At 38.1% G+C, this 17,042-nt stretch overlaps 1 protein-coding gene and 1 long non-coding RNA gene across 42 annotated transcripts in view; one reads left to right on the forward strand and one right to left on the reverse strand.

Annotated features, from left to right (window-relative positions):
- Positions 1–17,042, forward strand: part of TCF7L2 (transcription factor 7 like 2) — a 204,769-nt gene that overhangs the window by 152,263 nt on the left and 35,464 nt on the right. For 30 of the 41 annotated variants that reach the window (XM_083441758.1, XM_083441760.1, XM_083441757.1 and 27 more), the window contains 2 exons: positions 8,141–8,209; positions 15,720–15,852. In XM_083441758.1, coding sequence (XP_083297884.1) covers positions 8,141–8,209; positions 15,720–15,852 — 202 coding nt within the window. Of the gene's footprint in view, positions 1–5,230; positions 5,369–8,140; positions 8,210–15,719; positions 15,853–17,042 lie in introns of those variants that run through there. The other 11 variants (XM_083441766.1, XM_083441774.1, XM_083441773.1 and 8 more) reach the window with 3 other exon arrangements.
- Positions 382–5,363, reverse strand: LOC310678238. The gene is made up of 2 exons (XR_014511707.1): positions 4,801–5,363; positions 382–3,968 (listed from the first exon to the last, which is right to left on the reverse strand). It is a non-coding gene; the product is annotated as an uncharacterized lncRNA (long non-coding RNA).

A 17,042-nucleotide genomic window follows, 5' to 3' on the forward strand; every position in this document is an offset into this window, starting at 1 on the left:
AGGGGGCCAGTAGGCTGGTCAGTGGGAGCTGTAGATTAGCGCAGTAGCCTCAACAGCTTTACCTAGACCCCCATGATTCATTGGACAGATTAGCTATCACATCTGTCATTTTTATCCCCTTTCGTTCTCCCCCTTTTACCACATTTAAAATAAGAAACTTCTCCCCAAAATGGAGGGAGGGGGAGGATTAACAAATATGATCTCGGGAGCAATTTCTGCGAAAGAAGCCACCAAAGGTATGTTCCAAAACGCGCCTGTAAAAATCACATGCACAGGTATATAAATTAAGTAACTGATTTGATCTGTGTGGATGTGGGTGGGTGGGTGAATTGGATACAGCAGTGGATACAGATAAATTGGTTAAAACAGGTAAGAGACAACTTTTTAAAGATGTGATTTATTTTAAAACAGCGAGCGTTGAACTGCTCTAGTAGCACATCTCTGTGTGGTCATTTTTCAAAATCTTTCCAGTATTTCCTTCGGTTTCCATTCGCTCCTTTTGATTTCACGAATCCATTAATTATCATAAGGCATAATGCACGACTTTTCATGTTCAAAAGTTGGGACCTGGTTGAATTCAAATTAACAAGTTTGATCTCTTCCGAGTCCAAGGGAGACCACTTTCCGCTTACTGGTTCGTTAATGGTTGTTCTTGGGTTCTTCAAGTGTTGTTTCCTGTGTGTTTATTACAGAAAGATGTCACCATTAAAAGGGAATTTAAGAGTTTCTGTAAATGTAATGGTTCATCCAGAATAAAGTGAGTGAGACAGTTCTTGGAAACTAGGGAATTGGAGTAGAAGGAATTGTAGCTGATGAAGGTGTCTCTTGTCAAAATTGTGTAGGAATTATTTACTGTGCTGTCTTTTCTGAGCTGCTAGACTAAAAGTGAAGACATGGAAAATTATCCCAGATGGGATGAATTGCTCCTTCTCTGTTCTTTTTTTTAAGGAAAAAAGATTTCAGAAAAAGTCTTCTTTTTCTTAGAACAGTATGAATAAAAATCTGGACAGCTGTCAAAAAATATATGCAGTCTGTATTTTTTTTAAAAAAAATAAAAATAAAAATCTAACAATAAGCATAACTAAATAGCTTCAATAGTCTATATCTCACCCCCCTCCTCCCCAAATAATGATCTGTACTTCATTAAAAGAGTATTAATCTAGTTGCCGGTCTCTTGGGAGACACCTTAAGATGATGATATTGTGGGGGGAGGGGGTTCCCCCCCGAATTGTTAAAAAAAAAAATTCTAGCAGATTTGGTCCCTGTCAGTCAGAAATAATTGTGTTCTTAATCTTGTCCCTGATGGATGACTCGGAGTTCAGCAACGGGCCAGCTCCAATGACAAATACAATATTAATATTCATTAACTGCTTTGACAATGCTAATTTTGATGCAGTAGTAAAGGGCCTTCCAAAGTTAGCGGCCAAAGCATCAGAGCTACGCAAGGTGGCAAGATAATTTGTGCTGGTTTGCTGAGCTGAAGGCTTTTAAAGTCTATAGCAAAAAGCTAGGTACCACAAACAAAAAAGAGAAAGGGGAAAAAGTTCTGAAGCATTGGAAGGCAGGGCGGCGGAAGTAATACGATCACACTCCGCTAAAAAATTTGACACCTCTGATGCAGTTTCTTTGAGTGAAATTTCTACAAAGTTGCAACAAAAAAAGCATAGCATGGTAAGTCAGCACATTCGTGATTTTGTTTAATCTTTTTGATCTTTTCAATTATCGCTATTTGAAGATCAATAGTCATTTTTTCCTACTATGCTTAGAAGGCGCGCAGCGGTGGTTTAATATGTGTTAGGACCATTCGCTTTAAAGGAAGACATCCGCAAGTTTCTGTGATTTTTACTTAAAACCATGGGAAAAATTACATACTAAATGCTTTTGTTTTTTGTTTTGTTTTTTTGTCTGCTTTTTAGACATTATGCTATACTTTTTTAAAGTCTTTATAAAAATAGAATTCAATTATTGCTGTTGACAGGAATTTGGGAATGGGGGAATTTTTGTAAGCAAGGGGGGGAAAAGAGCGGAACAATCTTTTACCTTTTACTGAAATTGAACCACGGGCTTCCCCCAATTGAGTGGCATCAAATAGCCATTAAAGCTTCATTTCAGTGACGAGCAGCAAAGCAGTGCTTTCACCAAGTTAGGTGAACTTTGGAGAACTGAGATTTCCTTTATATTTGCCAAGTCGGCAAACAAAATATCGGCTTTTGTTCTTTAGACTGGATATACAGGGTTTTGTGGGAAGGAGGGGAGAGAGAAACGAGAGCTTTTTCACTTTTTTGTGGATTTGCATTGAATCAGGGGGAGAGGCGAGTATTGTTCATTTTCCTACCATGCGAGATAATTCTATGAATGGAACTGGACTTGAGCATCTTTTCTGAAGAGCTGGCGTTGCAGAGCTGCTTCCCGTGTGTTTATCTGCTCAGTGCAGCTCAGTGGTGAATGGCTTAGGTAGGGTGCTGCCCTCCAGTGGATCAACCAACGGCAGTCTTATTGCACATCATGTAGGTATGTTAATATAACAAGCGGCAGCATGCTTGAAACCAGGCAGCGTGAAGCATCCTGATTAAAACTGTTGTAAATGGTAAGCTAAACCTTTTCCTCTTTCCCACAAGGCTAGCAGAGTGAGGCATTGCTTTTAATGAATCGGCACTGATACTTTCATTTCTGTCGCATGTTTTTGTTGCATGTTAATTTTTCTCTGTTCGGAGCATTTTAAGATTGACGGGTTTAAAGCATAGCAAAGAGTTTTTGTCTTTTAAAAGAAGCTTCAGAGTTTGGGAACTTTAGCATGGACAAAGTGATCTCTGTCATCATTAACAACTAACCCTTTGCCTTTTTCTTCTTCTTGGAGACACACAATATTCTTCAGTGCTTTGCTCCTCAAGGTTAGGTTAAGTAAGGCCATCACTTTCCTTCCATCAACGAAAAGTTGTCTTAGGGAAGCCGAATGTTTGGGGGATTCCTCCCCTTGTAGAAAATCTCATGGTAGCACTTGTTCCCCTGTTCCCATAAATAATAAAGTTTGCTTTAACATCTGTGTGCTGGACCTAAGAAGAATCTGATATTGAACAGCAGATCCATCTGGTCTCTCCCATGTGTAATTGCAACTTCTTTGCAACAAGAGGAGGGTTCTATCCCTCCACAGAGGTACTATCACAGCTTATTTTGCTAACTTTCAGATATTTTGTTTCTTAATTAGTTGGGTTTCTGTTCTTAGACTGCGCTTCCTTCTCTGACACTTCAACACCCCCCGCACCCGCAAACCCAAATATTTTTGGAAATTTTAATTGCAGGACGTTAACTAGATGATTGCTCTCTGCAATGCTTTCAGATCAGTTCTGCTGAGAAACTATTTTTTGAAGAAACTTGGTAGGTGCATGCATTGCTTATAGGAAAGAAGTAAAGAAAGAAATACTAGGCATTATAGTATTGTGCTTCCTCAACCCCCCCCCCTTATGTTGCTTCCCTCTGCCTCCTGTTTTTGGGATATCCAAGAAAAGGAAAGCCTCAGTTTAAAAGCTGCCCATCCTATTTGCTGCACTTTATAAGTTATTGTTGCTAAATGATTGGGAACTGTCCATCACCAGCCAGAGAACTTGCAGTTTACTTAAGAAATTGCACGTGGGACAAAAGCAGCCGCTGGAGTGTGGTGGCCGCTGTGAATAGAGGGAGGGAAGGCAATTAGTTGCCGTGTTGTTGGAGCTTTTTACTTGTCAAACTGGAGCCTCATTGCTTTTGTTATTGCCATGTAAAGGGAAATTGCAGGGTTTTGTTTTGGTATTAAGGGCCTTAACGGTTGCTGGCTGACACTTTACGTGCAAAGGCCAGATAAGTGCGGAAAAGGATGGTGGTAAGAAAAGCAAACAGAAGAACTTTCTGTCTCCGTTGATTACATTCTGGCGAGTGTCTCCAGATTCTTAAGGTTTTGTCTCCACTTCTGAATTGCAGATCAGTCTGTACACCTGTAAAGTAATAATAGCAACAATAGTAATTAATACAGCAGGAGAACATTTCAGTGACTTCTGTAGTGATTAGCACAGCATAAGTTTTGAAACTGTCTTAAAAATCATTGTGTAGGTTATATTACTATATATAAAGGTATAAGGGTTTATGACAGGTCTTCTTCACATCTCCTCCAGATGAGTATAAATTCTTTGTGGGTTTTGGACATTTCAGAAACTTTTTTGCTCTGATAAAATTAACTTGCACGCCGAACTACTAATCATACTGAACCACAGATAGTTTTACCTATCCATCGTGCTTAACCATATTACTGGCGCTTTCTTGTCAGGTATTTTGAGAGGTAGCCACTATAGGTTTGACCGCATTCCCCCATAAAAACCAGAGCTGCCTTTGCGATTTTTGTTTCTTAAGTCAATACCTATCACAAAGGATGGATAACTTATGAATGTAGATGAAAAAAGACACAATTTTTCTGTTCGCGGAGGAATCTGGTCTCTCTTTTAAGCTCGTGCTTACAGAAACTAAAATAAGCTTGCTGTAGCAAAATACCTTAGACAGTAAGACTGTAGTAAACTTGATGAGCATTTCTTATACTGTTTTCATGTGAACCAACCTGTTTAAACCAAAAACCAAAAAAATTAATATTGGTAAAAGTTGGGGGCGAAGGAGAGTGCTTACTAATGTGTCAAATTGATAACAAAATCAACTGCTTCCTGCAGGTCTCTCCTGAAGAAATTTGTTTGGTGGGATCTGACAGTGACTGCTTGTTACACTTAGGTGCTCCTGCTCCCTCATGGCTATCCGTTGTTGCCTCACTACGCATAGCATTACCTGTAACTATTTGAATCCTAGTAGCGTTGTCATTTATTTCCAAGGTAACTGCTTCTTTAGCTATCCTTAGCAAGCAAACGGAGGGGCGGTTGGGGGGGTGTGTGTTTGACAGTAAGAGAATTTGTGTATTAAAAAACCGAAGTGATTATTTCAAGTTTTGAAATCCGCAACAGAGACAATCTTAGAAAATAAGACACCTTCTCTCACAGCCGACATCCGATGTCACGATGGATGCGGAGCATTCAGGGAACGCCAGGCCTCAAATCTGGAAACATCTTGATCTTTTAGGACTGTACTTTAAGTGAAAAAACGCAGGCGGGGGATGGGAGGGAGACAGAAAGTGAAAAGCTGCAAGGGAAATAATACAAAGCTAGTACAATTGGCATCTAGACAGTGAAGGGGGGGAAAAGTTTATGAGATTAAGAGTGGGAAAGACAAAGCCGTTATGTACCCGAGGGATGCAATTTTAGTGGGAATGGAAGATTTGAGTGGTAAAGGAGGAGCACTCGCCTCTGGGTTCTCTCTGTTTCAGCAGTTTGGCTGTTGGCATCTCAATTTGAATTGCTGGGTGAGTAGCATTTGTGTTTAAGTGTGTGTGTGTGTGTGTGTGAGAGAGAGAGAGAGAGAGAGAGAGCGCATCTTGACCATTGAACTAGTTGTGTGACTTGTTTTTATTCGTGTCTGTGGAAGCATTTTTTAAAAGGAAGATAGAACAGTCAATTCAAGCTGTGACCTTTGTTCAATACTTAAAAAAAAATACAGTGCGAGTCAGTTTAGGGGAGGGGGTAGAATGACTTGTCAGTGACAGTTCTTAACATACTGTAATAGTTACAAAACAACACAAAGCATGCATGTCCTTTTCATCACATGCAAAGGCATGGAACAATTAAAAAATAATTGTTGGAGGGGATTTTTCTTTTGCCTTTTCTTCTTCTTGGAGAGCAGTTCTCTTTTTCGTTGCGGAGTGTTGTCATAGGGAAAAGGCCATTTCATAATATACAGCTGGTTGTATTTATTGAGCTAAAGCTGTTGAGTGGAGCTTGCCAACAAAAGCAAGTGTGTATGCGTGCATGTATTTTTTTGTATATGTACTGTGATAGGTGTATGTAGCATAACAAAACATTCCCTTTTTATTTATTTGTTATGTTTGCTTCAGAATTTTATTTGATTGTGCAGGTATTTCATCTCTTAGTTATTCTCTGCTTTGGAAGCCAAGCCTTATTTCTGCTTGACAGACATAAGTATTTACATTAGTAAAGTAAGTTCTGCTGATTTTAAGTGCCTGATTTCCACAGTGGATTTTTTTTTAAAAGATAATGTAGTATTTACATTTTCTACAGTCTTAACCTTACATATTATTTGTTTAAATGTCCCACCCACCTTCACCCAAGGTGTTAATTTGAGTAGATTTGTTAAACATGTGCTGTTTCAAATGGTTCTGGGTTCCATGTGGAAATAAATTGGATTCAGTGAGGACAATGTTCAATTACTCTATTAGGAACATAGAAGAGACAACAGGTTGTTATAGTAATTATTTGCATTGCAAAGATATCCAAAAGATGTTAGTTGAAAAGATACATATACTTCAGTGCTTGTGACAAGAAAAATGCATTCGGGGGTTTTTCAGGACGCATCTAAGGGGATGCAGAACATACCTTGCTTGCTATGCTGCAGTAACCAAGCTCTGTCTCATTGAGGTTTAGGCCTCGTTATGGATAGCCTTCCCTATCTAATGTCTTCAAAAAATGGTTGAAATGCTATTATATATCATTTTTATCTTTCAGTTTTCAGTGATCCTCTCGTGTGTGTGTGTCTGTGTGTGTGTTTAAATATTTTGTGAACTAAAAGATTCTCAAAGACGAAAGTTTGGCTTAACGTCTCTCTATGTCTATATAGTTGTGGATATTAAACTGTTACATAATGCACATACGTTAATAAAAATGATCTTTTATAGACTATGTAATAATGAAATGCATATTTATATAGGATTTTGAATAATTTATAATATTGGATTTTATTTTTTTAATGCTATTTTTCTGTTGCGATAAAAACTACATACATATGAATTGCAATTAATCAAGTTTTCTCTCATTTCACTCTCCCCTTTATCCAAACCATCTCTTCATCCTAAAATACATGTAGACTTTGGTTCTGAATAGCTTTTCTACTGTATATAAATATCATGTTTTCCCCAGCCTGGGCCGTGTGTGTGTGTGTGTTGTTTTGTTTTGTCTGCACATAATAGAGACCTGCATAAACAAGTGCATGAATTGGCACACAACAGTTTTCCCCCCTGTGTTCTGGAAATCAAAAACTAAAGCAATTTAGATAATTTTTACATTGATAGTGATTCATATGAAAGAGGAAGCCAATCTTTCCTCTAAATACATTTGGAACAAAACAGCATGACCTCATTCTATCTTTCTATCTATCTTTACATTATTCCTGAATTCCAAAGCACAGTTATATGCTTTTTTCTTTTTCTTTTTTTTTGGCGTGTGTGTATTGTTACTTGTTTTGTGATTGGTTTCATTTGTTTCTGTGATTTAGAAGAGGTTGATGCATGTACTTCTGAGCATCACTTTGGAGAAAAATCATGTCACTGGGCTCTTGATCTTTATCCATATTATATCTCAGTGTATAACAACTGAAAACAAATTATGTAGATGAGTTTAAATATAAAGTAGAATGAAATTAGCGCTTGTTTCAAAGTTTCCATCAAGAACTTGGCAGGTGGGGAGGGGGCAGATTGTGATGGCTGTCCGTTTTTCCATCACAACTTCTTGTATTAGGCGTACACCTGTGGGTTTCAATCTTTAATCCTTTTATAATGCTGGTAAAACTAACCTGGAATTACATAGGCCACAATTTTTAAATGGCTAGTTATTTAACAGGCTGCTAAATTGTTTCAAGTAATAAAAAACTAAGCATTGTTGTCACTTCATAAAGAAATTAGCATGAATTAGGAAAAAAACATGTTTAATGTATTAACTTGTAGGTTTTTTTGCAGAACTTTTAAAAGCTAACACTGACTGACATGATATTGATTGTTCCCAAAATCTTCTTGCCGGAGTATTTAGATCTCACCCCAAAATAAAATAAAACCTCCCTGTAAAAGAATATTTCATGTATATTATCACATTTATTACCTGTACATTCTGGGCTATGTCACATGCTATTATGAAACACGGTTGGTTTTCTGTCCATCAAAAGTAGCATTAAAATAACAGCAATCTTTTTTTTTTTTTAAAAAAAATGCATTTGTTTGAATCTTATTGTTTGAGGTACTATGTATAGTTTTCTTTTTCCTAAGCAAGTGGTAAAATCCTAATGATTTCAGTTACAGACCGATCCTAGCCATGTTTACTTGGAAGCAAGTCGCCCTGAGTTTTTTGGAACTTGTTTCCTGGTAGGTATTCTTAGGATTGTATCCTTAATGTGTCTTTGTTATTAAATTACGTGGGTATGTCTTGCAATCTTTCTATAAGAAAGAGTGTATAAAAGTGTCACGTAGAAGTGAGGCAGGGGACATGGGATATCAGTGAACATTGCCCCCAGACTTTGTTTAAATTAGCTGTCCCATATTTTAGAGCAAGAAGCCAGCATTGTTTTATTTAAACAATTTACCGAATTACGGGGACTGGGAGGTAGGCCCTTATTGATAGGAGCAGTCCTCTAACCAGGAAATAGCTGCTAAAAGAAAAACAGAAGGGAAGTAGAAATATGCTGTGCCTACGCCACAACCTTGAAGAGGTGTGTGTGTGTGTGTGTGTGTGTATGTGTGGTTTGCTTTTTGTCAGACTCAAGCTAGGGGAGTATTGTCCCAGCACATGGTTGTCAGCGCTTCTGTTGTCATTTGTGTGAAGGAAGAAAATGAGCCCTTTTTTTTAGTGTAGGGAGCCATGGTTATCAATGGAGGCCTTGTCTTCAGTTACAATAGGGAGCGAGCACAGGGCAAGACCTTAGGTAGAAATGAGCTACACTAAACTTTGAAAGGGTTCAGAGCACTGTATCAACAATAATAGGCTAAGGAGAAGTAGATTTCTGAAGAAAATGCTTAGTCAGGTGTGAAAGCATTCTTTATTTCAATAAAGTGCATGTTGCGTAGATAAACAGAATGGTCTCATTCCGCACAAGAACATGTCTAGCACTTGGAAGGGGGGGAAATGAAGAGTTTGTTTGTATTCATTGTCTTTTAAATGTGTCAGAATTCTCTAAAATGTGACTTTTTTTTCTTATTCTGTTGTATTTGTTTATTTAGGTAATTTATATACTGCTCCATATTTCAAAAGGTTTACAATCTTATTTTGTTTGAATTAATAATTCACATTAAAGACACATTTCTGTTGTAAATATGGCATTGGGAACCAACAGGTTATAGGAGACAGGTTGGTAAAAATAAAATTTAGAAATAGCGCAAAACTTAGGCACTCCTCCTGTGAAATTATGGTGTCCCAAAACAAGAGAGAAATCCATGTTCAGTGTGGCTGATGTTGTATTATAATAATAAACTGGCTACAGGCACATTGCTTTTTCTAGATTTGTAAAGTCCAGAAACTTCTAAAGAAAGCTTTAAAACGTTCATTGGTTAGTGAAGATAAATGAGATTAAATTTATGCATTTCAGTCTTGATAATAAAAATTAGTGGATCTTTCTAGTCGTAAGCGTGTTACCTCATAATAATATTTTACCGACTGCCATAAGTATGGTGCAGAGTTTTAATAAGAGCATCTAGAAAGAGTAAAGAATACCAGTTCTTAAATGTAAATGTGTTGTGAATGGCACAATTTGCTGGTGCACAGAGCTGTCCTTGGAAGGGTTTAGTAATCCAAGATGACTGTGCTTTAATGCAATCTCTCAAAGATTAACAGAAAAGGCCTACAAAACTACTTCTCTTTTGCTTTAGTGTATTAGGCTTTTAAAGGGAGTTTTAAGTTACAAGTCCAGGTTGATTGTGTAGAAAAATAAAGCACTAAGGGAATATTGATGGGGAGGGGAAGGCAGGTAGAGCTATAGTTCCATTTGTTTTCAATATGTGGTGATGATTCATAGGTTTAGAGGTGAGTTGCAAGATTACATTTCTCTTAGAATATGAATCCTAGAGGAAGAATTAGAGCCATATAGGTCTGGGGCAAAGTGCCTATTCAATATTAAATTTACCACAATCCAAAATGTGAACAGTGTAGACAGGAGGATGCTAAGAGAACATGCTGTGCAAGCTAACATAAGTTTATGCTTTAAGTATGCTTGGAAGGTGAGCGGTTCTTTCCCAGGGTTGTGACCTTCATGAACTATGGCATGGATCTGATTTGTTCCCATTGAAAGCTTTCTGTACCCTTGAGCATTTGGCATATAAGAAGGTAGTGCATTGGGCTGTATATGTAATTATTGCTGTTGTGTGCAATTACCTTTAATTTTACTAGCAGTATCCCTGCATGTGTAATGCCCTGGTTTTTCTCCACCTCATGCATTGAGGGAAATGTATAGGAATTTACTCACAACACAGCTGTTCTTTCAACTACAGTTCAGCTTACATTTCTAATGGGAAACTCAGCTCTATGGTTTATGTTATCTTTGTTTATACATGTGCTAAACCATCCCTAATTCCTGTTTGGTAACTTCATTGTTGATTCCATGAGTGCAATTTAATTTGCTTTGCTTCAGGCATAGGCAATCAAGGGGGGAAAACAAACTTTTCCTGTTGTTTGTATTTTGATTTGCCTTTTCAGTCCAGAACATTAATTAGCAAGTTTAAAACAAAAGGAGTGCCTTACTTCCTTATTCTCTCATTTTATATTTACGTTTGCATTTATTCTAAATTCCGTCTACTAGGATAACTAACTTAAAAAATAAGAACTGCTGTGATAGCCATTAATGGCATAAAAAAGAGATGTTGTTTCCAAAGAACTTCAATTTTCTCAGAATAGCTATTAGCTTTTATTATAAAATAAGCATGAACAAAGTAAGAGGAAAATATACTCCAGGGGACAATCACATACAGTATCTGGAAGACGGGATGGGCTAAGATGATCTAATAGTGCTTTTTATCTAATTTCTGTGACTTACCTTTTATAGCCATTGGATAGTGCTAGAGACTGCTCTTTTTAGTCAGGCAAACCCCCTGTATACTTCAAAGAGAGAAGCAAATGCAGGATTAATCTTCTTCTCATCACTCACATTGCTAATAGTCTCCCCCTGTGCCTCTACTCCCCCCCCCCCCAGTCAAAGCTTATTTAATATAATTCCATAATCCTACTTTTAAAGCCAACCTTGTTTGTTACACAACCAGAAGTGCTTCCAGAATTGTTTGTACCTTCCTCTTGCAAATTATTGGATATCTTTAAACCGAGCATAGCTTTCCTCTCCCAATGCTTCCTTCTTCAGTGATTGTCTTCACCTTACTCTTCTATCCGTAACAAAACTAAATTGTGACCACCAAACAAAGGGAGAGCTTCATTTCTATAGAAATATGCATATATAGATAGATCGACATAGATTAGTTTTAGCCATGTGTGGTCAGCACCATGTATCAGCACACTTAGTGGTGTGTTTCCCTCTTAACTGTGGAAACAGCCCCAGACCCTAGTTTTGAACCGAGTGTTGTTAGGAGAAACTGGAGTGGAAGAGACTGCAGACTCATGACTCCCAGTCGTCTGTTGTGTGATCTGCTTTTTTAAACTGCTGATTTTAACTGCTGTTGGGTTTGTTTGTTAGTGCATTTTGTTTTTAGGTTGCTTTTTAAATCTTATTTTGTACTGTGTCAGTTTTGTGTAAACTGCCTTCTGTACAAATTTGCAAATTCAACAACCACCACCACCATGCCGTTGTTCTGCTTCACTTCTGCTTTAAAGCCAACAGCGTGCCGAACGCTTATTCAGAGATCTGATCACTGGTATCAGACCTGGTGGACAAAGCAGGAAAGGAAGGCTTGACAGTACGTGAAGGGCAAATGAGTGTTTGATGTGACAAGGGAGTAACCTACAGAACCTTCAGGAATAAACTCCCCTAATAACCAGGTGAGGCTGTTCCAGGCACTGAACGTGGCATGGCAGGACTCAGAATAGCAGGAGTGAAATAGGAAAACAAAGGCTTCCCTCCTTCACAAAGCAGTTATTACAAGTCTGATGATAACTCAGAAGACCTGCTATGAAGGTGCCTCAGCCTCGAATTCTAGCATAAATTTCTTGATGTGGTGGAAAAAAGTCAGCATCGCTCATGCTCAACATTTATAGGAACAGTGAGTATTGGAGCTAAGTGCTCGCTCACTCATAAGAACATTAGCTTCTGGGCAATTATTTGAATAAACGAGATTTTCCCAGGTAAAGATTTACCAAATTATTCTCTAAACTCTTTCTTTGGGAATTGTACATTCTCTCCTCGTGGCTGGCAGGGACAGGCAGTATTGGAGACTTGACCTCATGCCACTGGTGTTACTGCCACTTAGAGGGGTGAGGTGGGGGTGCTCTGGTGGGAGGGTTCCACTGGTGCTCTGTCACCATCCCAAACTCACTGCTGCCACGCCCTGCTCCTGCCCTGCCCTTGGCAAGTTCAGTGACACCAGTACCAGGAAGCCAGGTCCACAGGCTGCCCTCCCCATCAGCTGCTCTTGTATTTTACCATGTTGTATGTAACATTTCATGAACTTTGGAACACCAGAAGCTGGCATCATGATTTTACTTCTGTATCTGAGCAGGTCTAATGCTGAAGAAGGCATGTAGACCATCGATGCTGTTGAGGCAGTGCATGTTATTAATGAAATGCGTCAATCATTCCCAAAGTTTTCATTGGTTTGTCACATCTGGCTTAGTATGTAGTGGTCCAAACTATACACATAAAGTGAAAAGATGTTCTATGTCATATATTTTGGCTGGTCAGACCAGATTATATGCCATGGTTTCTCATGGAAGCCATGGAGGTGTGATCTGTGAACTGGACTCTGCTGTACAGCACATGGAATCTGAGAATTCTACATAGAATCCATGTGATACATTTGACTGATGGTTCATTGAGGAGTTTAAAAGCTACATGACTGAGTACACTGTGACATACTTACACTGTAAAAACTGCAAGCATGCAATTTGTCTGAAAACAGAGGGAAAGGAAGTGTGGAGGCAGTGTGTGTGTGTGTGTGTGTGTGCGTGTGCAAAGCTTGTTGAAGAGATAGAATGAACCCCAAAGGATTTTCTTCTTCTCTAGTGTGACTTTCCTCTAACATTTTGGTGTGTGCATTCTTTTTAATTAGGTCACAGTTTACAGTTTGCAGATATAAAAATGCAAGATGCATTCATGGAAGGATGAAAGATTGCTTGACTGCATCACCCTTTTAGAACAATTTAGAACAATTCCACACAGAACAAGATGGGTGAACCACCACACCTTGTAGTCTGTTAGAAACCCTTCTACACATACCTACCCATTTGCTCCATTCAAATACCACTTTTTAGTCATTCATTTGTGCTTCTGAAATAGCTTGTGAAATAAAAGCCATAAAATAACGAAATTCTTCTAAAAACGAGTTAGCATAAAACAACAAATAAGAACAATAGGCAGTAAATGCACTGTCCTTGTTAAATTATTCTTCATAAAATAGTGAGTTAAGTTGTGTTTATTCCCATTGTACAGGTGGGAAAATCAGGCCAAGAAAGCATGACTTTCCCATGAATGCATGCAGTGTGTTCCTCTGCATGTTTACTGAGAAGCAAGTCTCCCTGTGATCATTGGAACTCAGTCCCTACTAAGTGTGCCTAGGATTGCAGCCTTCCAGATAGATTCTTTGTTTTCAGTAGTAACTCCTGTAGCATTAAGCAGACCTCACTCACTCCATAGCTGTGCTGAAGTTTTAACTTAATTTTAACCAGTTCAAAGCTTTTGTTAATCTTATTGCAAAAAGAAACTTGAATGATACAGTATTTTGAAAAGTGCTTTGAAAAGATCAACAAAACACATACGTATTGTTTTTTAATGAACACATTCTAGGTTTCATGGTCTCCATTGAAAATATCCATCCCCTTTTGACAATGGATGCTGCTAATCTAGTCTGAAGATAATAGCAAAGACTGACAGGTGCTGGACTGAGGTGGCGCTCGAGAGCACCACTGCACTGTCCCTCGGTCTTTTAATGTAATTCCTTTTACTTGATGTTAATGCAAATTGTTCCTTACTTAAAGTAATAAAAGAAAATGAAGACACATTTGAAAATGAAAGTTGACTCTAATCCATTTGTCATCTAATACTAGCCTCTTTATCTTTGCTGCTACCTAATCTGGTTAAATGTCCCTGTTGTAGGATTTTATTGTAAATCCTCTATAGGGAATAGGTCTCTCTCTCTCTCTCTCTCTCTCTCTCTCTCTCTCTCTCTCTGTGTGTGTGTGTGTGTGTGTGTGAGAGAGAGAGAGAGAATTGGATTACTCACAGTGAAATGGTTCTTTGCTTTGCTTGTTTCATCTTAATTTTTCCTTGGTGATCTTGTGAAGGTAACTTACAGTATCATACAAACTGTAGCACTTTAAAAAATATATATTGTTGCATTCTGTTTGCGTTATTTTTAAAAATAAATAATAGCTTTACATTGGAATCATAACAGAAAAAAATGTACCCTCATGTCTTTAAGCATCTGTTTATAACCATGCCATTTTTCTCCCTAAAACTTAATGTACTTACATTCATTGTTAAGAAGCTGCTTATTAGTGTACTTCGAACTGAACATTGCTGCACAGTTTCATACATAGCTATTCAAAAGTAAGCTCCACTGAATTCAAAGGGTCTTACCCTCAAGAAAATGTGTAGAGGATTGCACTCTCAATCTCTTTTACTACAGAGCAGTGACCAGTTGTTCGTTTCTATTTAATGGTCTAAGTACTGCAAAATGATTTGTCCCGTTCTCCGGTTCATATGGAAAGAGTTTTAAACAAAGCAAAACAGAAGTTGGTCCTTCTGATGAAAGAAGAGGATGTAAATAGTTTCTCCGTAAGGAAATAATAGAACTGCCTGTTCTCAAAAGGCATGAAGGGAAAATTGGGGGTGAAATTTGAATTGCCAGGCCTCCTTCTTGTAAAGATTTGCCCCCCCTTTTTTTTAGAACATACAAGATCCAATGAGAATGGCAACTTATTACAGGGTGTAGCAGATGCACAATTGGCTCTGGCTTCTGCATGCCCGCTAATATAACTTTTGAACTGCCGACACATGGGTCTCACTTTTGGCTAGATCTGTGTGTCCTGGAATGAACTCTGCAGCATGCACACATCTGACTGTGGGTGAGAGCTGTGTCTCAGCAGTTTGAACGTTGCATTATTAGCAGGTACATATTGGTGAAAGTGATCCTTTTAACTCCTATACCTGATAACAATCAACAATCAATTGCTCCCTTAGGCTTCCTTATTTCAGGATGCTAAAGCCCCTTACAAGACCACAATGCACCCTGCCTTTGTCTAAGCACAGTAAAACAAACAAACACAATATACTACTTTCTGTGCCATAAGGGCAGCCCCCCCCGCCAATCGGTGGGTGGCCTGTCTGTAGGTCCCGAAAACCATACAGATGGGTTACAAGGACACCAGGAATGGGTGCTGGGACAATACAGTGCATGGGATTAAAGAAGTTTCATTTTACAGGTCAGGCTTTTGCAAGCCAAAGGGTGGTCCTTAATAACAATGAGCTTATCTTGACCGACATCTTTAGCAAACAGTTTGAGAACCAGATCATTAGGAAAAGCAGGAACTAATAAGCTTGTGTGAAAATGTGGGGGGTGGGGGACTGAGGCTATTTTGATGACACTCTTACTGTGTACAAATGTCTTACGCCTAGTTTTATAGCAGAGTATGTGTGTGTGTGTTTCTAAACTGCTTTCTTAATGTTTGCGCTATGTAGCTTTCTTAACACAGCATTTTCCTCACACTCTCCATTTTCTTTTTTCACAGTCTAACAAAGTCCCAGTTGTGCAGCACCCACACCATGTACATCCTCTCACGCCGCTTATTACGTACAGCAATGAGCACTTCACACCAGGGAATCCTCCTCCACACTTACAAGCCGACGTAGATCCGAAAACAGGTAGGGTGAACAATGTTTGATGAGGAACTAGGCTTTGCGGGGAGGAAGCTTCCTGAAATATCATAGAGTTAGATCATTTTGGGGATGGGGGGACACACAAAATATTCACTTAGGAGTAAGTGTATTAAAGCTAATTGTCTGCAGATTACCCAAAAATAAATAAAATGAACATATTGACTGTGTAACTGATCTCAGGATGCTGTCTCCTGTCGTTTAGGCCCTCAATCGCATTTTAATAACAACAGTGTGTTCAGTTTCTAACATCTATGCGTATGATGGAATACATTGATCAAAATCTAGAAACTGAAATGACAAGTTGTCCCCATTGTTAAATTCTAATAGTGCAGCAGTCTGTAATACTATACAGGCATTCACTGTTCCAAATAACTGATGTTGGAGGTGCTATTTTGACTAAAGGTTTATATCATAAATTACTTTAGATGTATGATAAAGAACATTTCCTAAAAAGAGGATAAATTGAGATTGCCCTGCTTTTTGAATACTTCTTAATTTCAGAGTCATTTCCTACTACTTTTTATATTTAAAAGTATTTAAAGGTTCTATAATACTTTTTTAGCTCTCTTCCTGGATAAAATCAGTTTTTTACCTTAGCTTTTAACAATTCTGATTTTGAAAAATGAAATCTAAATCCTATGTGTAGTTATAAAACCACATTCTTGAGGCCATTCTGTTGACTTCATCAAGTTATATATGTGGCTTGCTGATTTTAGCCAATGAATAAAATGCATAATCTTGTTAAGTGATCTTTTTGGCTGCCAATGTCACAGGATCAAATGCTCTCTTGTAATTTTTAATCCCATTGCTACATTCTGGTAAATTTTACTCCAGTCCAAATTGATTATTGTGGACACATGGCACTCTCTCAACCCTGCTTAGATTTATTAGTGTTAAAGACTAGATTTTAGTTATTTTGTTAACTAAAAATATATATCTTGTTAGCCTGTTGCCCTAGAGGATGTAATAGTGTCAGTCTTTGTTCTGTAGACTGCATAGAGTCCTCAGAGGGCATTTTTTTCAGTTAGTCCAAATCCTTGCAAGTTAATTAAAAAGTAAATTTGAAACCGTGAATACGTGTTAGAGCTTGTCAAAGAATTGCTGTAGTTGTGATTAACATATTTAGATAATGCATCCAAACTCAGTCTATGAATGAATGAATCAATGTTTCTTTT

This window comes from Podarcis tiliguerta, assembly GCF_965153285.1.
Source record: "Podarcis tiliguerta genome assembly, chromosome: 5".
Taxonomy (NCBI): domain Eukaryota; kingdom Metazoa; phylum Chordata; class Lepidosauria; order Squamata; family Lacertidae; genus Podarcis; species Podarcis tiliguerta.